The 23,128-nt window shown below is 22.8% G+C and overlaps 1 protein-coding gene across 1 annotated transcript; it reads left to right on the top strand.

The window, feature by feature from the left end:
* Positions 1-21,284: 21,284 nt before the first annotated feature.
* Positions 21,285-22,535, top strand: BDW74DRAFT_163842 (uncharacterized protein). Its single transcript, XM_073726161.1, has 2 exons — positions 21,285-21,670; positions 21,738-22,535. The coding sequence occupies exons 1-2, from the start codon at positions 21,384-21,386 to the stop codon at positions 22,513-22,515; spliced, it is 1,065 nt and encodes a 354-aa protein (XP_073578012.1). The 5' UTR covers positions 21,285-21,383; the 3' UTR covers positions 22,516-22,535.
* Positions 22,536-23,128: the final 593 nt, after the last annotated feature.

Raw genomic sequence — 23,128 nt, forward strand, 5'->3', positions numbered from 1 at the left:
ATTAAATAAGTATATTTAGAGAAGGCACTAGATATTTTACTAAAATATAATAAAAATATTAGAAAATTATAAGGGAATTACAAGGGAATTACAAGCTATTAAATAAATAAAAAAATCATAAAAAGTAATATATATAAATTATAAATAAATTTATAAGCAAAGTTACAAAATATAATAAATTAAAAGTTCATTATAAAATTAAAGGTATGAAGCTAGAAAGTTTTAATAATTGATGTATTTATTTTATAATATATCTATAACTAAAGGTTTTGTAAAGGTTATTTTTTATAAAATCTTGATTATAAAACCTAAGTAATTATTAAGGAGTACTAGCTTACAAAGTAATATATATTATTATTTAATAATTACTATTAAAGTATACTATATAAATAAAAAGAATATTAATTTTTACTAAGCCCCGCAGGACAGGCTATATATATAAAAGGCGGTTTATGGCGGTAGAACCATGTACACTACCCGGGCGCGGGATGCTCGCCTCAGATACTATACTAGGATACATATGTTATAGGGTTATGTGTATAATAATAATTATAAATATAAAAATAAGTTAGTCTTAGACTAAATTATCCTATAAAAATACTTTTATAAAAGCTGGTACTCCTAAACTTGTCAGGGAACGCGGCCAGTACGGACTGCTGTTAGCCAATAGATCTGCCTAGCTAATATAATGTGACAGGCTGTCATGTCAGGAACTGGAGCTATTAATATTCCGCACTAATTATAATAATATAGTAGTATTAATATAATAACTTCTTGGCTGTTATATTAGTTAAAGCAAAGTAATATAATAAGTTTAACTAAATATACTTATTAAAGTAAAATATTATAATTAATTTATTAAATATTATATATTTAAAGGACTGTTTTTACAGTGCTAGATAGTTTTAATTATTATTTATTATTTTTAAAAACTAAGCTACCCTACTTTTTATTTTTATTTAGTTTTTTATATAAGCTTTTTAACCTTAAGACTTATCCCTTTTACTCTTATTATTATAAAAACTTAAACTTTTTAAGCATAGCAGGTTATTATAGCCTGTCTTACCCCTACTTAAAAGCTAGAGTATATAAAGGGAGTAATTACTGTAATAGCTAATAAGATTTATGCGTTAAAAAGTTTTAAAAAACTTAAAGTTAATTAAATAAAACCCTTTAAAAGTAAGAAATTATCCCTGCAGAGTTATTTAATATTAATAAATATATATATTTATATTAATAACCTTAGTAAAGCTAATAAATATAATAAAGTTATGTTTACAGGCATGTACCTTAAGAAACCTATATTTAATTAATTTAAGCTATACATGCATGACTTTTAAAAGCAGGTTATAAAAAACAGGAAATTAATAATTAAGAAGATTTTTAGGGATTATAAAGAATTTAAAGCCTAAATTTTTAAGATATTTAGTAATTTAAACCTTAAATAAACCGCCTAAGGCAAGATAAATATATTATACTAAGGTAAATAATTTATTAATAAATATATTATAAAGTTTTACTAAATTGCCTTAAACTTAACCTGGAATAAGTTAGCTTTTATATTAAAATATTATAAAAAACTTAAAAGTAAGACTAAGGATTAACTAGCTATACTTAATAATTTATTAAATACTTTTAATAAGCTTATTAAAGCGGTGTTATAAATAAAAACATGATAGGATAAATATTAGTATAAGAAATAGTAAAATAATATATATAAAATAAAATAAAATAAACAAAACCTATAATATAATAAGAATAAAAATAAAAATAAATACTGCTATTACCACTAGAGAATAAAAGAATAGCAAGGAAAAAAAGCAGTTTAAAAAAATACTTTAAATATAAAAAAACCGGGTATATTAAGAAATATTATTAAGTAAAGTACTAAAATTATAAACTGGCTACCTATAATTTATAAATATATATTACCTATATAATAACTAAACCTAATTTCCTGGACATCACAGAGGAAGATATCCTTAAAAATGTTATAAAGTAATAAAAAAAATTAGTATAATTTATGAATAAATTAACTAAATAAATTAGCCAAGTATAAGTAAAGGTTTAATAAAATATAAAAGACCTTAAAAAAATTAATAAAGAAATACTTAAAAGTATTAATACTAATATATAAGAACTTAAAATTAAAGAAAATAAAAAAGTTAATATTATTACTAATAATAAGTTAAAAAAATAAGCAGGACGCTACACGGGCCTTAAAAAAGGCTAAGTATAATATTAAGTAAATAAAAATTATTTAAAAATAAGCCTTTTAAAAATTAAAAAAAAAATTACTTGTAAGAAAGTAATAAAATCCCTTTAAAATTAAAAAAAGAGTTTTATACACCTTTAACAGTTTTAATTAATAATAAAATAATTATAAATTATTATAGGACTTAAGAAATATAAATATAAACCCTGTTTAATAATAATATTAATAAAAATAAACCTTATAATTATAAACCAGCACGAGTAGTTTACTGGGAAGAATTTAATTATATATAGCAGGATTATATATTAAAATATAATAAATATAAAAAATAAATATTCTTAAAATGCCCTGCTTATAGGCATGTTAATATTAAATTTATAGAAAAATATAAGTAAGTATTTAATAAATAAAAAATAAGCCTATATAATAAAATTTTAGGTTATATAAAAAATTACTCTTGCAGATATTATCCTAAGTTAAGTAAGAAGGTATATTAAAATATTAATTAAATAAAATATTATAATAATAAATACCTATAGCACCGGAAAATTAAGGAATTATATTACTAAAAACTATAAATATTAAAAATTATTATATAACTAAATTATAATTGCCCCTTAAGTAATATTAAATATAATTATATAAAAATAAAGGCAGGACACCTAAATTATATAAAACTTAATTATTATAATTATAATATTTTATATTATATATTTTACTAAAAAACAGGCTAGTTCCAACTAATAAAACAGGCTAAAGTATAATAATAATACTATTATTAATATTAAAAAAAAGTAATACTCTTTATAATTAAAAATAATATATTAATTATTATTATAACATAGTTAAATAAAAGGTATATAAAAATCTTACTAGACTTAGGGTGCTTTAAGTAGTTTATTAATAAATAATTTATTAAAATATACTAGTTAGTAACCAAGCTTACAGGGGAATATTAAAAATTTTTTAAATTTAAAAATAAATTAATATACTAAGGACCTAAGCTTATAACTAATAATATATTAATAAAAAGTAGTAAATATATTAAAAATATTATATTTAAAGTTATACTAGTTATATCTTAAGAATTTTTTAATATAGCTATTAAAATAATATAGCTTGCTTAATAAAACCTAAAAATTAACTAGATAACTAGAGAAGTGCTAGTTAATAATACTTAATTAAAAATATAAAAGAAATATTAATAAAAAATATAAATCTAAGTTATTAAAGGAGTATTAGGGAAAGCTTTAAGAAAGTAAAATAAAAATAAGTAGTAAAAAATCATATATAACTTAAAATTAATGAAAAATAAATTATAATAAGAGGCTGTATAACTAAAGTTAAGAAAGAAATATAAAAAAAAACTTGCTAAAGTGCTTAAAAGACTTTTAAAAAAATACTATAAATATATTAAATTATTTATAAAACCTAACTACTAATTACTAAAGCATAATAGTTATTTTAAAGCTATAATATTATTAATACCTGGAGAAAAGTTACCGCAGGTATAATAATACTAAAAATTACTGGTAAAATTATAAGCAAAAACAAAGTTTATTTATAAGTTTAAAAAAGCAGGATATATTTATAAGTTAAAATTATATATATTTTTAAGGCTTATAATAATACTAAAAAAGATAAGAAAGGTGCATGGGTAAAAAATAAATAATTAATTATTAATTGTTACCTTTTTAATAAAGTAATAATAAACAACACTAACTAAGTACCTTATATAAGGTAAAAAAAAACCTTTTATAAGAAGCTATAATTTTAGTAGTTTTTAATATTTAATAGGATTATTATAATTTATAAATACATATTAAAAATATTTATAAAGTAATATTTTTTATAAATATTAGATTATATAAGTAGGTTATTATACTTATAAAATTAAAGTAATTACTAGCTAAATTTACTAGGTATATAACTTATATATTAAAAAGGGTTATAAATAAAACTATTATTATTTACTTTAATAATATTAGAGTTTACTTAAAGACCAAGAAAGAACATAACACCTGTATAAAAAAGGTTATAAAGGTATTAATAAAAGCAGGACTTATAATAAATATTAAAAAATATATATTTAATATAAATAAAATTAAATACCTGGGAGTAAAATATATACTAGAAAAATAAAAAAATAAGTAAAAAATAGTAAAAAAATCTTAAGTTACTTAATATTAATAAATAAAAAAAAGTTAAAGAATTTCTAGGACTTTTAGGATATATATAAGAATACCTATTTACTTATATATATAATATATAATTACTAAGTTACTATAAGAAAATAAACCCTTTATATAGGGATATAAGCAAAAAAGGTAGTTTAGTATATTAAAAAAAGATTAAAAAATACTTATATTACAGCCTTATAACCTAGAACTATAATATAATATAAAATAAATATATTTAAAGAAGCTATAGGAATAGTCCTGGAATAAATAAATAAAAATAAGAACTTATAACTAGTCATGTTCTTTTAATAATAAATAATAAATACTAAATAAAAATATAACACTTATAATTAGAAAGTGTTAGTAATTATAAAGGGATTTAAAAAGTAAAGATATTACCTTTAAGAAGTAAAGTATAAAGTTATTATTTAAATTAACTATAAGAACTTAATATACTTTATAATAATAAAAGAACTTAATAAATAATAAATTAAATAGGCTTAATAGCTAGTATAACATAATTTTTAAATTAAGTATATATAAATAGGAAAAAAATATTACTGCAGATATACTAAGCTAAAAGCCTAACTATATGGTTAAAGTTAAAAATCTTAAAATAAATATTTTTTATAAAAGTAAAAATATTTAAAAAAAAAAAATAACCAGGATGCTGAGCTAGCTGCTGTATATATAATTAATAATTATAAGTTTATAATATAACTTTAAAAAGAGTAATAAAATAATAAGTAAATTTAAGAATAAAACTAGGGATTTTACTTTAAAAAAAGCAGCAGGATACTCCTGTAAAATAAAGTAATTATAATACCTTAAAGTATAGTTTAGGAGGTAATTAAATTATATTATAACTTATTATCAAAAAAACCCTAAAAAATTAATAAAATAATAAAAAAAATTTAATAAGTATACTTTTTTTAAAAATATATTAACAGGTTTAAGACTATATTATAAAATATAATAAATATAATTAAAATAAACTATCTTAATACTAGTTATATAGGAAAATATAAATACTAAATATTCCTATAAGACCTTGGGAAAGTATTACTATTAATTTTATTGCAGGGCTATTATTATTTAAAGATTTTATTATAAAACTTACCTATATTACTATAGTTATTATTATATATATTTATTATACTAGTTATAAAAAATCCTACTGCGGAAAAACTAGTGCTATTAATGTTACAGGAAGTATTTATTTAAACTTATTAAAAAGATATATATTTAATAAAAATAAGCTATTTATATCTAAGTTTTAGGAAATAATTATAAAAGCATGCAGAATAAATTAAGACATGTTAACCGTGCATTATTGAAAGATAAATAGGTAACTAAAAAAACAATATAGTTAACTAAGTAATACTTATAATATTGTCTTAACTGGAACCAAGATAATTAGGTTAAAATACTACTAATAGTATAGTTTATAATTAATAACATAAAGAATACTATAATAAATATCTTGCCTTATTATATAAACTTAGGAAGAAACCTAAAAATAATATAAATATTATTACTAGCTAAAGGAAAATTAAAATTAGCCTTAATATAAGTTAAGTACTTAAATATATTATATAAATTACTTACACGGGGATATTAGGTGGGCTAAGGAAAAAATAAAATTTTATTATAATAAAAAGTATAAGAATATGCCACTTTTAAAAAAGGAAAAGAGGATTTATTTTTATAATAAATAATAGGGAAAAAAAATTTAATATTAAGAGTAAATATTTAAGTAATAAACTTAATATAATAAAATATAGCTATTTAAAATTAAAAAAAAAAACTTATTAATAATAACTATTATTTATTATTATTAGTATAAATATAAGTATACCCAGTGTTTTATATCTTATTGCTTGAACCAACGCTAAACCCAGAAAATAACCATAATAAGGCAATTAATATTAATAAAAAGTATAAAGTTAAATAAATCCTAAACCAGCAAATGTATAAGGGTTAGATTTAATATTTTATTTAGTAAAAGGGATACTTACTAAAAAATAATTTATAAAAACTAGTTAGGCATCTTAACTGCCCTAAGAAAATTTAGGGATTTTAGCAAGGAAATGGTTTAAAAAAAGCTATTTAATAAAAGTAAGGAAAACACCTTGGCAGCCTAATCCTTGCTAGGAAAAGTTTATATAAAAAAGCCCTTATTACTTATTATAATAGCTAACTAGCTTTAAGCTAATAACTTTTTTATTTTATTTTTATTTTTACTTCTCCTTCTTAAGCTTTTTAAGTTCCTTAATTTCTTTTATTTCACGGGAGTCAAAGTTGCCAGTATATTAGTTAAGAAGCTATTCTTACGTTTAAAAATAATAGAATTTTATAAGTAAAAATTGTATTTATTTTTAAATTATAGATTTTTTAATTAAAACTCTTATTACACCTAAATAAAATATTTTTATTCTGCATTTAAAAAAAGGCTCCAAAGCAATATATTTTTCAGCATAATTTTATATATTTATTATAATAACTTATATTTTTAAATTTAACATAAGATTTATTTGGCTGTGAATATTAAGCATAAGGAGTAATTATTATAAAACCATACTTTTTAATTTAATACTTAAGGTTATATTTATAAATACCTAAGCTAAAAGCCATTGCAGAAGTTAGTAACTAAATAATATTAAAAAAGATAGGTAATAAAAATAACTTACCTATAGATCCGGCGCCTATTTATATTTTTTAAGGAATAAAAAACCTTAGAAAGGGGGACTATTAAAAAATATAGCCAGCCCGGGGCTTTATTAGCTAATAAATCCTTATTATAATATTATTTAAAGGAATACCATGTTATCCCTGGATTATAAAGTTATTCCGCCTAATTATAGTAAATGCTACAATGCTAAGCTAAAAAGGGACTATAGTTATATTAAATAATACAAGGCTATAAAGCGGGTGCTTTAGCAGGATATAATAAAGTTATATTAGGTATTTTATAAGTTTAATTTAATTATATATTTAGAAAAGTATCTTTATAGTGTTAAATAATTTTAGCTATTATTTATTATTTTTAGAAACTAAGCTACTCTACCTTTTAATTTTTATTTAATCTTTTATATAAGCTCTTTAACCTTAAGACTTGTACCTTCTACTCTTACGCACAGAAAATCCTTAAATCCCACCAGTTTAAGACAGATCAACAGGCTTTATCTGACAGATTTATTTAATACCTAGATACTTTTTTATAGGCTATTATTAACTGTTTAGCATGGTAGCTTTTTCTAGCATAAAGAAAACCCTTTATAAATAAATTACTAATAATATTTTTTATAATAATATTTCCCTATGCCTAATGAACTTATTTATAAAAGTTTTATATTAAATTTAATTTTAATAATCATTATAGTAAATATATTTATACTAGGAATTACAAGTGCATTAATTTTGTTTTAATATCTTTTTAATAATAAGTGGCGGAAGTTGGTTATGGCTTAAAATAAAATTAAAAAAGATAAGAAATAATCCTTAATAAATCAATTTATTTTTAAAAGTAAAAGTAATTATCAAAATAGCATACAGTTAGCTTTATTACTTATAATTATAAAAAAATTATAAAGCTTAAAAAGCTTAAGAAAAAAAAAGTAAAAATAAAAGGAAATTAAGAAGTTATTAGCACAGAGCTAGTTAATTATTATAATAATTAATAAGGGCTTTTATACACAGGCTTTTCCTAGCAAGGGTTAGGCTGCTAAGGTATTTTTCCTGCCTTTACTAAGCAGCTTTTTTTTATATTATTTCCTTGTTAAAATTCCTAAATTTTTTTTAAAATAGTTAAGATGCTTAACTAGTTCCTATAAATTATTTTTTAGTAAGTAATTTTTTTAATAAATATAATATTAATTTTAATTATTATATATTTATTAGTTTAGAATTTATTTAACCTTATATGTTTTATTAGTATTAGTTACTTTATCATGGTTATTTTCCAGATTTAGTGTTAGTTTAAGCGGTAAGATATAAAATACTGGGTATCTTTATATTTATTCTGGTAATAATAAGTAATAGTTATTATTAGCAAGTTTTTTTATTTTAAATAATTTATACTTTACTATATTAAGTTTATTACTTAGTTATTTACTTTTAATATTAAAGTTTTTTCCCTATTATTTATTATAGGAAATAAACTTTCTTTTTTTTTTAAAAAAAAAAGTAATATATTTTTATATTTTTTATTATAATAAAATTTTATTTTTTCCTTAGCTTACCTAATATTTTATATAAGTAATTTATATAATATATTTAAGTGCTTAACTTATATTAAAGCTAATTTTAATCTTCCTTAGCTAATAATATTTATATTATTTTTAGGTTTCTTCCTAAATTTACATAATAAGGCAAGATAGTTATTATAATATTATCTATATTATTAATAATAAACTATATTATTAGTATTTTAACCAAATTATCTTAGTTATAATTAACATAGTATTATAAGTATTACTTAATCAGCTATATTATTCTTTTGATTTATTTATTTATTTATTAATAATTAATAGTTAATATATCTTAACTTATTTTACACAATTTTATAATTACTTCCTAAAACTTAAATATAAATAACTTATCTTTATAGAATATAAATTATCATAGTAGTTTTAGTTTAAATAAATACTTTTTATAGTATTAATAGCACTAGTTTTTTCATGGTAAGATTTTTTATAACTGGTTAATAATTATATATTTTATAAATTTATATATAATAATAATTATATTAGTATAGGTAAGTCCTATAATAGGATTTTTAGATAATAATAGCCTTATAATAAAATTAATAATAATACCTTAACATTTTATAAGAATATATAGTATTTATATTTTCCTACATAGCTAGTATTAAAATAGCTTATTTTAACTATATTCATTATACTTTATAATATAATCTCAACCCTGTTAATATATTTATAAAAAAAAGTATGCTTGTTAATCTTTTTTATTATTTTAATTTATTTAGTATCTTTTAATAATAAGTTATAGTGTAACTTAATTACTTGCTAAACTATACTTTGTAATACTATAATTAATTTATTTTATAAAAGTACCCTATTGCTTTTCTAAAATAAGATTTTTAATTTTATTTTTAAATTTACTTATTTTTTTTATTACTTCTTCCTAAGTTATACTATAAACTTATAGTTATTAATTATATATACAGCAGCTATCTTAGCATCCTGTTTGTATTTAAAAAAAAAAATTTCTTATTAAAAATATTTTAAAATTCTTAACTTTAACTATATAGTTAGGTTTTTAGCTTAGTACATTTATAATAATATTTTTTTTTATTATTATACTTAATTTAAAGGTTATTTAGGGTTTTATAGTTAGTTTGAATAATAACTTTATGCTTGACTTTTTAAAAATAATATATTTACTTTTTAAACTCTTTTATAATTACTAACACTTCCTGGTTATGAGTGTTATACCTTTATTTAATATATATTATTTATTATAAAAGAACATAACTGGTTATAACCTTTTATTTTCATTCTTTCATTCCAGGACTATTCCTATAACAACTTTAAATATATTTATTTTTATATAGCATTATAATTCTAGGTTATAAGGCTATAATATAGGCATATTTTTAACTTTATTTTTAGTATATTATATTGCTCTTTTTTACTTATATCCCTATATGGGTTTATTATCTTATAATAATTTAGTACGTGATTATGCATCACACGTGTAAGTAAATAAGTATTTATATATATATTTTAAAGGTTTTAAAAAGCCTTTAACTTTTTTTATTTATTAGTATTAATTAACTTAGAAATTTTTTTTTTATTTTTAACTTAATTTTTTATTTTTTAGCGTATATTTTATACCTAGATAGTTAATTTTATTTATATTAAATTCATACTTTTTAATACTTATTATAAGTCCTACATTTATTAATACTTATATAACTTTCTTTACATGGACATTATATTTTTTCTTAAATTTTAAATAAACTACTATGTTATTAAAATAGATAATAATAGTCTTATAACCATTTTTAATATATAAATCATATACCTAGTTAATTTAGCTAGTAATTACTTTAATTTTATATTTATAAAAAATACTTTCTTATATATATCTTTAGCGTGTATTTATAAGTTATAATAATCTTATTAAATATTCAAAATTATTAATATTATAGCTCCCTCCATATAAAGGATTTATTTTTTATTTTATATAAGGTATTTTATTCATATTATTAATTATTCCTTTATTAAAAGGTAATAATCAATAACTAGTTATTTATCCTTTCTCCTATATACCTTTTTATTTTTTGGCACTATTATAGGCCTTAAGAATATATATAATTTTAATTTATTAATATATCCTGCCTTTTTAAACTTATAAATAAACTTTATTTTTACTTATAACTTTACTAGCAATCTTTAGTATTATTATACCTATAGTAACTTTTTTTTTAGGTATTTAAGGTATTATTATAACTGTAAAATAGTTATTATATTATGATAATTAGGTTTTATAAATAATTTAGTATATTTATAAAAGTTTTTAAAAAGTTTTAAGTATTTTAATAAGCTTTTTTTTATATTTCTTTCTTAGCTTTAGCTATGCAGCCTTTTATCATATTTTGTTTTTTATTAATCTTAAGTTTTATATTATTTTTATTACTTATTCTTTCTTACTTTCCTCAGGCTTTCCCCGATATTCATTTAGTAACTTAAATTTATATTATTTATTAATATTTTTTTTATTTTTAACTAAGTATTATTAGCTAGCACTTTTTTAATTATTTAATTGATATTTAAGTGTTATTAGGTAAGCCATATTATTCTAATAACTATATTATAAAATCCTTAAGGTAGAAGTAGCATAATTTTCAATATAATATTTTTAATATATTTTTTATTTTCTATTAATATATTAATTATAAGCTTAGAATTTCAATGAATTAAGTTTTTTAAATTTAAATTTTTTTAGTGTAAGGCCTGGTAGGCATGTGATGCCTAAGGCTTACAAGGCCCCGGTTGCGCTACTTAATGGGTTCTAGGGAAACCGCAAGGTATCTTGCGGTTTATGTGGTCTTTTGGTAAAAAGTCTTATAAATTCACGTGACCCTAGCACAAAACTCTTATATTTAGTATTCTCCCATAAGCTTTATTATTAATCAATATATTTTAATAAATACTTTACCAATAAACTACTTAAAGCATCCTAAGTTTAGTAAGATTTTTACATACTTTTTATTCAATTATACTGTAATAATAATTAATATATTATTTTAAATTTTAAAGAGTGTTACTTTTTTCTAGTATTGATAATAGTATTATTATTATATTTTAACCTATTTTATTAGCTGGAACTGGCATAAGGATAGCTTTAAAACGATAAAAAAATAAAAGGAGGGGGTTTATTAAGGTATTTAATATAAAATTTATAAAATCTAATAAGAGTATTTTTAAAATAAACTAGTATTATCACAGGGGGTTTAGGTTTTAGTTATCCTAGGGGCTAAAAAAAGTGCTTTATATCAAATATGATTTGGTATATTATAGTAGTTAATAATTTTATCAATTTTCTATTCATTATAGGCTTTTATTTCCCCGGGATTAAATAATTAATAGGGGGGGTAAGGGACTTCAAATTTACCTAGGATAGGTATTAACTATAAGGTCCTTGGCCTGTAGGGTGGTCTCATAAATAGTGTGAAAGGGTATAGTATACCTAATAAGGAAGGATTAATCTTATAATAGGTAGTTTTCAAAAATCTTATAAAAATATAAATTAATACTAAAGTCCCCTGGAGTCCTGGGCTTGCAGGGAGATAATATTTATTATACAGGCTAAGTTAGCCCGAGGTTAATTTATTCTTATATTTATAGTTATTTAATAAGTATAGCTAAGTTATTTATAAAAAGTTTATATACATTACAATAGGCCTTATAATTACCCCTTCTTATTATTAGTCCCTTAAACCCAGTTCTTACAGCCCTTATAATCAATAAGAACCTAGAATAGTACTAAACAGCACCCTTTAAAAAGCTTTATAAAAATAAAAAACCTTATACTTAGGAAGTAAGAATACTTTATAATAAGAAAAATATATACCTTTATTAACTAGTTTTTATAATACAAATTCCCTTAGCATGGTTTAGTATTTTTTATATATATTAAAATATCATAGATACCTTTCCCTTTTATATTGGGTATTTATTATATATTATATATATTTATTTTTTTAGGGTATTAAAATAGTTTATAAATATATACTAGCATGCTTATTACTTATAATTTTTATCTTAATGATTTATCACTTACATGTATTTATAAGCTCTAGCTTTTTATATATATTTATACCTAGTTTTTTTGCCTGTAAATAATAATATTTAATATATTATTCATAAGCTATTTTTTAAGCTTAAAGCGTTATAAGTTCTCTGCCTTATATATAAGGCCTTTAAGCTTAAAGCTCGCAAGGCTTTTATTTTATATAATATAAGGCCTTTCTTGTAAGATATTTTAACTCCTTTACTTTTTAGAGTATAATATTTTAATAATTACATGCATGTTTTATTATAGTCTTTGCTAGGAGGTTTTGTAAGGTTTTCTTAGTAATATTTAAAAAATATATATAAAAAACCTTTTCCCATTTCTTAAAATTCTCTTTTTTAAATTCTTTTTTAAGAACTTTTGGCTTTTAATATATTATTTATAAAATTTCTTTTTTTAACCTTGCCCTTGCTAGCCTTAAGCTTAACCCCTTTTTTTATAGGCTTTTTTATATTTTATAACCTTGCTTATTACTTATATTTTTTTACCCTTTTAAATTTTATATATTTTATTATCTTAGGATGCAGGGTCTTCCTAGATCTTATTTTTATACGCTTTATATATTATATTTTAGGATACAAGGTCTTTTTATATTTTATTTTTATAAGCTTTGTATATTATATTATACCTTAAAATATAAGGTTTTTTCATGTCTTATTTTTATAAGCTTATATTTATAAGAGATATCTATATAAAATATTTACAAGTATTATTTTTTATACCTTTCATATAAATAATTATCAAGATATAAGTTATTTCTTTTTCCTGCCTTTTAAGCTTTTATATTTACTATTCCCTTTTTTTTAAAAAAACAAAGCCCCTTTTGCAGGGGAAGTTACAAGTTTTTTTTTAGCTTTTGAATTTATATATATTATATTATTAGCTAGTTTTTTATAACTACCCCTCGCGGGAGGGCTAGCACCCGTGCTAGCTATAATTACTACTTTTATGTTTACTTTTATTCTTATGGTTATACCCGTGCCTGCTCTTACTCCTGCTTTTGCTTTTATCCTCGTGCCTGCTGCCCCTATTATTATCTGCGTCCGCGTCTAACTTATTATATTAAGGGATATTTAATATATACCTTTCATAATTATACTTATTCTTAATAATCTTCTCCTGGTCCCTGCATGCACTTTATAAGCTATTTATGATTAAATTATTTTATTACTTATTTTGATAATATAATAGACCCAGGCCCCCTTCAAATATTTACTTATAAATATAATATTTTTATAATACTTTATAATTAATTTAGTAATTATCCCAGGTCTATTTTAATAAATAAACTAAAAATTTTTATTTAATTATAAGTATATTTAGGTGCTTAAGCTAGTGTTATGCTTTTTTAGGTTTATTAAATTCATTAATAATTAATAGCTAATAGCTAAAATGGCAGGCCTAGCTATATAAAAATATTAAGTTTTTATATAAGCTACTAGCCTTTAATTAATAAAAAGTATTTGATATATTATTATATATTCTCTGGCTATTTTTGCTACGATTACTGTATTTCAAAAAGGATTAGTAGGTAGTATAATAAATATTTATATTATAGCCATGTATATTACTTGCTAAAGCATAGTAACCAGGGTAAGTAAAATTTAGCAAGCCTTTTTATTTTTTATGAAAATTTTATTCATAATAATAACTAATTTCTACTCTGTTGGGCTGTAGAGCCATCTAGTTTATCTTGTTATAGTGGGAGAAAATCTTGCAGGGCTGCAGGCACGCGGCCCTGCTAGGTTAAAAACTTTTGTTTAGCTAGTTATAAACTATGCTATATTTATATATTAGGTATATCTTATGCTAGTATTATTTTTTATTTTTCTAACTTGTTTACTAGCTAGAACTAGTTAACCATTCCCCAACCTTAGTAACCTTGGCAGCTTTTTTTGAATAAAAAGAATTAGTTAAAGTTAACCTATTTCTAGCATGTTATTAAAAAGCGCTTTTCCTAATCTTTTTTTATAAAATATAATAATATATTTTAATATTTTCTCCCTGTGGCTGTATTAGGTGTATTCTAGGTGCGGATAATTTAGTATTTATACTTGATACAAAAATATGACAAGCCCTATATTTTTTATAAAAAGTTATATAAGTATAAAACTTTTTACCTTATAAAGTTTTTTATGAGTTTTTAAATTATATTTTTTAAAGTAGTAAGGTATAGCTTTAGCTATACTTTTACTTTTTTTTATATTAGCTTTTTTACTAATTAAGAACTGCCTCCTATATCTGTTACTTATATAGTATTTTCAAATCATCAATAATTGATAGTTTAAACCCCAGGCTTTATATTAGTTTTTTATTATTAACTTATTATATTTAATTATTCCCTGGTTATACACCAGGCAGGTAAAAGCTAAGTTATTAACTTTTTAAAAAACTCTCTACATCAGCTAGGCTATAGGCCTGGATTTAGCCCTGTGCTTATATAGGGCAACCCTTTCTATAAGGTAAAGCTTAATAGAAGGTATATATATGATAGTCTTTAAAAATATTATTAACATGGCTTTAAAAGACTTTTATGATTTATTTTAAGTATTTTAATTATATTTTTATGATTTTTCTAAGCACTGATATTACCGTGTAACCTGTGTATTATAGCACGTGCCACATGTGACATGTGTATGATAGGGCCGGGCAAATAGCTATTATATATATATATATATATATTGAAGTATAAAAAGTCCTTATATTAACCTAGTTAGTTTCTAGGGAATTTTCTTATATAGCTATTTTTTTTAAGTATAAAATTATATATTATTTAATTTAACCTTATGTTTAAAAAACAGCCCTAGCACCCTTATGCTTTTTAATAGGTATTTAATCAACGTAATTATCAGGTGATCCGCCCACCACAGGCAGTCCGCCCACCCCGTATCCCATACAAAATCACGCATTTTAAATAATCTTAATTCCACTATTTTAACCCTAGAGTATCTAAGATTAATTTTATATTGTTATATACTTCTAAAATATTATCTATATTTTTCCTATTTTTTAAATAAGATTTAGCCTAGTAATTCTAATCACCGCTGTATTTTTAGTAATAAATTAAATATAAGGTAATTAATGGTTTAAGCTTAATATTTTTCTTAAGTTTTAGTATTTTCATAAAATTCATATTATATCTCTAATAAATCTTATTTTTCTATATTTTTAGCTATTATTGTTGTTGAGTTATAAGAAACTAAAAATAATAGTTTTATATGGGTTACAGGGTGGGCGGATAACCCATGGTGGGCGGATCACCTAATAAATACGTTGTATTCTTAATCTAAAATAACTTATTAATATTATAATATTTTCCTTTAGGAAGGTAAATTGGCTTATACCTTTTTAGTATAAACTTTACCCTGTGTATAGCAGCCTAGTTCAGGCACTTATTATATATTTTAGGAAAGATTTTATAAGTTAATTTTATATTAGGTTTTTATTGTTATTAAATTTAGTACTTATGCCTTATAAATTATTATTATACCTTTTAACTAGCTTTAAGTTATAAAAAAAGTACAGTTAATAAGAGTAAGCCTTATAGAATTTTTACCATTGCCAGGGATAATAGTAAGTCTCTTTTATTGAAAAATAAGATTATTACTTTATTAATTATAAAGTTATTTATTTTATTAACACTTTTAGGATATTCTTTTCCCTTAGGATTTTATAAAAAAATATTCTTAATAATATTATTAAAAATACCTAATATATCAAGAAATAGTAAGAATATTATGTATCCTGTTTTTCATATTATTTATACAATAAAGGTTAGGAAACACAAGGTTATTTCTATTAAATAACCCCTCTTACTTTTATTTATTATTGTAAAAGTATTTTATAGATCCTAACTAGTTCTTATAAGTACCTAGCTATAATTATTTTAAAAATCTTACCTAGTATATTAAGTAAGAAAATAAATTTTTATATTTTAACAATATTATAGGCCTCCCTGCGCGCCTTTTTAAGTATAACCATGTGGGTTATTTAAAATGGCTTAAATATATAATACAGGTCCTAGCAGGCTTACGTAAGGCTTTAAAAAACTAGTATAAAAGGTTTATTAAATATTTTAAACAATTTTACTAAGAATACCATAATAAGTCATATCAATTTAAAACTTATAAATAATATAATAATAAGCTTTATTAAAAATAATTCTTATACTAGTTAAATAATAAGTAAAATTTCTCAACTTTAAAAAATCTATGCTATATATACCCTGCCTTTTAAATAAACCTATAAATAAAGCTTATTATTAAAGTTATAGGTTATATAATTTAGAAATTAAAGCTTATTATACTTTTAGCTATTGATTTAGTAAGGTTATCAAATAAATTTTACTTTAGGCTAAGTTTTATAAAGCCAACTTAAACTATTATACCTTACTTATTAAATTAAATAAAGTATATAAAAAATACTAACTATGAATACCTGGCTTTAAACTTAATATAATAAAATAAAATAATATAAAATAAATTTAAAAAATTCCTTAATAAGTTTAATAAAATAATATTATAAGCAGGAGGAGCCTTATATTTTAAAAAAGCCTTACTAGAAACTATTCTTAATATTTAATTATTTTTTTAAAAAAAATAATTAGCCAAAAATAAGTAGCTACTTATAATAAGTATCATAATTAATTATATAAGATTAATCATAATTTATAATATATCTCCTGCCTTATAAACTCCCGGACTTGATATTGATTAAAAGTATTGATTCCCTATTCCAACCATTAGGCTGCTTTAAAATCTTAGTATAATAGCACTATAAATTAAGAGCCCACCACCTAAGTTAATACTATCAAATTATATTATAAAAAAACTTTTTAAACTAGTATATGGGCTTAACTAGTGTTAAAAAAGGAGATTTAAAAATAATAAAATGAAGAAAAATATCTTTATTATAAAAAATATAAATATCCTATTCAAAAATACCTTTTTTTTCTTTTATTTAAATACCTAAACCTACTATAATTTTAGTTAGTTCCTTAAAGCATGCTTAAGTTAAAAAGCCTTAAATGAATTTTAATTTAGTAATTTAGAAAAGAGATAACCTTTATGTAAAGTTATAAATAAAAATATATTAACAAGGCTATTCTATTAAAATTTTAAAATCCTTTAAAAAAAGCCTATATATATTTACCACCCTTTTTAATAAAAATGATTATAAACTTAGTCAAAATAATAAAAACCTTACCTATAATAGAATTTAAAAAAATTTATATAAAAATATTACCCCTTTAAAATAAAAAAGTATATTGATAAAATAGCCTACAAGCTTAAAGGCTTTTTTATGATATAAAAAATCTATTTAATCCTTTTTATTACTTAATTAAAACTAAACCGGATATTTACCCATAAAGGCTCTGACCCTTAAAAGCGCGAGTACCCTAAGCCTTTCCTGGTAATTAAAAAATAGTATTTTAACAATACCTATAAAATAAAAGTTCTGCTAGATTATTATGTATATAAGTATAATTAAAACCATGTGCCTTTTATTAAATACCTAGTATAATGGCGAGGCTATTCTGCTAATAATAACTGGTGGGTAAGGAAGAAAAATTTAAACTATAACAAGCTTATTTAGGTTTATAACAGCCAGCATCCCCAGCAGGTCTTAACTTAAAACATTATAATTTAGTTATATTACTACCCCTTATTATTATTATATTTCATAAATTATCTAAAGGCTGCTTTATATATCTTTTATTATATTAACCTTAATTGCCCTTTAACCCTTTATCTTAGTTACTAAACTTAATTGCCTTTTTATGCTTTTTTTTAATTATTTTTATAATCATTCAGTGCTAGCCAATCTTCTATTTTTTATAATATTTTTTATATTATCCCCTTTGCTTACCCCACCTACTTTATTCTTTTTTTTTTTTTAATTTTTTTATCTTCTTTTTTTTCTCCCGCCTTTAGCCAGGTTACTCTCCTGGATATTTTATAGCTATTTCTCTTTTTTATAAATAGCTCCCTTTTTACCTTACTACTAAAATTCCTAGACCTAGAGCATTTAGTTTCCCTAGTATTAATAAAGATATTAATAAATTATTTTTAAAGCCTTTGCCTGGTATTAGCACCACTAGTCAAGAAATATTAAGTTTAAGGCACAGCTTAAAGCCAAAAAGGAAATCTAAAAGTCAAAGAACTAGCTTAAGTTTATATAGTAACAACACGCCCTTTTTATAACTAATCATGCTTGGATTATCCAAAACCTTAAAAGTTAAACTAATAAGGCTAAAGCCTTATACCAAGAGGATATTACTTAGTTAGCTTAATAATTTAATAATCCGTTTTAGCTATACAAGGCAATACTAAAGGTAAACCTAAAAAATATATTAAGTATTAAGCCAGCCTATTAAACCCCTAGGCCTATTTAATAACTGGTTATCTAGCTATTATTTACACAAGCCTTAAACATGCTTAAGATAACTATTATAATTAAAAATAAGTACTTCCATAACACCTAAAATAATATATTATAAAGTAACTAATATTTTTTTATTTACGATACTATTAGTTTTTTAATAGTAACATAAACTTTCTTATAAAAAGGCTACTTATTCACCTTGTACTAGACACTAGAGATATTAACAAGCTATATAAAATTACAATAAGTATAGTATTAAACAACCTGTTACTTATAAAAAAGTGCTATAAACCCTCGCAGTGGCCACTAAGTATCCCTTAAACTTACCATCCCAGCCCCTTTACCTAAATCTAGAAAAAAGGAGTATGTGCTGGTTTATAATAATTAAATATATAAAATTAAAAGGTATTTTTATTATTTTTGAAAATTCTAAGGGCTAGACAAGGGCAAGCTTTATAAAAGATTTTATATACTTGCTAATAAAGCATATCTTACCTATAATAAAAAGTACATAAGCCTTATAGCTTTTTAAACCTAAGTTTAACACTTAGGTATATAAATAAAAGCTTTAAAATATAAATTACTAGTAGCCATGTCAAAGTAACTTAATATTTAGTTGCCTAAAGTAATTATAACTAAACAAGTAACTATACTACCTTTTAACCAGCTACTTATAAATAATAATTTCCTAATTTATAATACTATACGGTGCCTAATAATTAAAGATACTTAAAAGCTTTTATAAATAATTAAAGCTAAGTTAGAAAAATATTAATATTTATAGCCAGGTTATAGACCTTTTAAAGCATATATATAACTTATAATATAAAAAATAAAGTATATAAATATAATATTTAGCAGGCCTATAAAAAAGGTCTTATGTAAAATAATTTTATACCTAGCCTAAAAAAATTAAAGGGTGTTAAAAAACTTGCAGTAAAGGATTTAGATTATATTTAGGATAAGCTTATAATTCTAGACTTTAAAAAGAAGCATAATAATTACACCGTGGTAGCTTAAAATTTTAATAAAGTTAAAGTATTTATTTAGGACCTGGGTTAGGTTTAGGGTAACTTTATTAAAAATTAGTAAAGCCTGTTAAAAAGGCGCTTCTAAGTATTACTATTAATAGTTTATTATATCTTATATTTAATATTATATAAGAACATGGGCTTTTTTTTATCCCTGGTATTATAACCATAAGTTACTACTACACTACTGGCCTTTATGGTCGTCTCTGTTCCTAGCTAGGCTGGCTATTCCACGCCAGCGCTTAGGAGTTTGAATTTAATAACTTCATTCACCTCATTAAAGATAACCCTGCGTGCTACACACCACCACCAAAAACTAATAATAAAACTAATAATAAAACAAAGAATAGTATTAATAATAGTATTAATAATAGAATTATTGATAATTAAAAAAGAAGAATTCAAATAATTTATAATCAAGAAATTATAGAAAATTATTATTATAATAATAATAAAACTATGTAATATTAATAAAAGGCATGGTATTGATATATAATCCTGTATTTAGCTAGTCTAATTAGGCCTAACTTAGATAAATTAGGTAAAAAAAGTTGGGTTTGGGTTTGGGTTTGGGTTGGGTATAAAATTTTATTACCCAAACCTAATTACCCAAAACCCAAGTGCAACACTAAACCTAGTATAATTTAATATTAGTAAGTAGCCTTAGGCTATAAAATAATTAAATATATATGCTAGGGTAATGGCCTAGGCTATTATATTAAAATAATGGCTAGTTATATGATATATAAATCTTTAATTTTAATATAAATCTCTAACTTGAAAAGTATTGATAATTAATTCTTATATAAATTAAACTTATACTTGCCTATTATAGTACTCACATTCTCATAAACTCAGCGCAGTATAATTACTGCGGTCACAAGGGGTAAATTTTTTTTGAAATTTTCAAATTAATATTGGCTAATAAAAGTCCTAAAGGCTATTAGAGGCTATTAAAAAGTATTGAAAATTCAAAAAGCCCTTATTAATTATATTTAGGGCCTTTATTACTAGCTAAGACATGATACTTCATTCTATTAGGTAAAAAAATCTAGGGGCCATATTAAGCAATGGGTCCTATATTAAGGGCTAGCCAAGCCATTAGGCAAACTTAGTTGTGCGCGAAGTTTTACCCCAGATGCTGAAGGTGCCTGCTCATCTGCCAATTAATTACCTTGGGTCGAAATCGTTTACATCCATTTGAAAACTGGCTATCGCTTGGTGGTATTAGGCTTTGTGCTACCTGCTCGGATGCCTCGACTCAAAACACGAATCATACTCGAAGCATACAAAATTGATCGGCTCCTGCCTCTTCTTGTAAGAGAATGCCGTGCTCTTGATTCCGCGAGGAACGAGCTACGTTGGCTACGTGAGCAAGCGCAGAAAATCAGCACGAAACATGCCTCTATTGGATGGAGAAGGATTCTGAAGTCAATGTGCCGCTCCCGGTCTAGGGGTGTTCCTCTGCAATACATACTTGGTGATCAACCTTTCGGTGAACTGGATATTAAATGTACGAAAGGAGTGTTAATTCCAAGGTATCCTTTCTCCTACCAATACTATATTTATATGCTCCAGCCCGCTCATATCCTTCTGGCCTCTTAGACATGAAACAGAGACCATAACCTTCCACACCGCAAACCTGATACTGGACAGCGGACCCAATGCGCTAAGATTCGAAGAGCGTCCCCTGCGGATCCTAGATCTATGTACAGGAACAGGGTGTATATCACTACTTTTGCACGCCCTTCTTTCTCCCCATTTCTCGCACCTGTCTATTGTCGGTGTTGATATCAGCGACACGGCTATCAAACTGGCCAAGGAAAATGCTAAGCGAAACGTTCGCCTAGGAACTTTGTCAGAGCGTGCATTGACGGAGGTGAGCTTTCAGCGCAGCAATGTGCTTGAGTTTGATCCCGACCGTATCTCTTCGCTGAAGAATCTCTTTGGCTACACACCCAACCTACCTACTTCTTGTGGTTCTCAATGTGACATCCTGATCTCCAATCCGCCTTATATTTCTCTCAAACAATACCACGACGGAACCACGTCGCGCAGTGTCCGAACGTTTGAGCCGAAACTTGCTCTAGTACCACCGGAGCATACTCGCGTGTCTACAGTTGGGTCAAGTCAAGTTCGACATGAAGATACCTTCTATTGTCATATCGCGAGGTTGGTGTCGACTTTCCAGGCCAAGCTGACTATCCTCGAGTGCGGAAGTCGTTCGCAGGGACTGCGCGTTGCTGCTCTCTGTAAATATATCATTGGCAGACGTGGAACTCTGAGTGGTCAGGTATTGATCGATGTTTGGTCGGCGACTGATTCTCACACAGGTCCTACGGCGGTTATTATACATAATAATGGGCTCTGCAATGAAACTTAAAAGGGTTTTTATTTTTTTTATAACTTATCAATATTTTACTAGGTGCCTCGCTAACCTATAGTGATTCAATTATTATTAATAATATATTACTTATAAATCGATGATTCAATTAAAAGGTAAGATTAAATACTTAAGTATTATTTTTATATCTATGTTGATTATTACTTAAATTACTAGCTATGATAACTTAAAATTATATAGTATATAAAAGTATTTATAAATTTTGAGGTTAAATTATTATATAACTATATGTATATAGCAAAGCCTAATATTATAAGTATAGCTAGAGTATATATATATATATACTTAGCCCTAGTAATAATTTAGGGGCTTATATTAAAATATTATGATTACTAAAAACTTAGTATAGATATACTAGTAAGTGTTGGCCTGGCTTTTATTAGTTTTTAAGAATAAAAACCTGTAAAAAAGGGGGATAGTTATAAGGCCTGGTAAGTATATAATACCTAAGGCTTACAAGGCCCTGGTTATACTACTTAATAAGTTTTAGGGAAACTGCAAAGTATCTTGCAGTTTATATAATCTTTTAGTAAAAAGATTTATTAAAAGTCATGTAACTCTAGCACAAACTCTTATACCTAGTCTAAAAAAA

Source organism: Aspergillus multicolor, assembly GCF_047715735.1.
Source record: "Aspergillus multicolor strain CBS 133.54 unplaced genomic scaffold BDW74scaffold_52, whole genome shotgun sequence".
In the NCBI taxonomy this organism is placed as follows: domain Eukaryota; kingdom Fungi; phylum Ascomycota; class Eurotiomycetes; order Eurotiales; family Aspergillaceae; genus Aspergillus; species Aspergillus multicolor.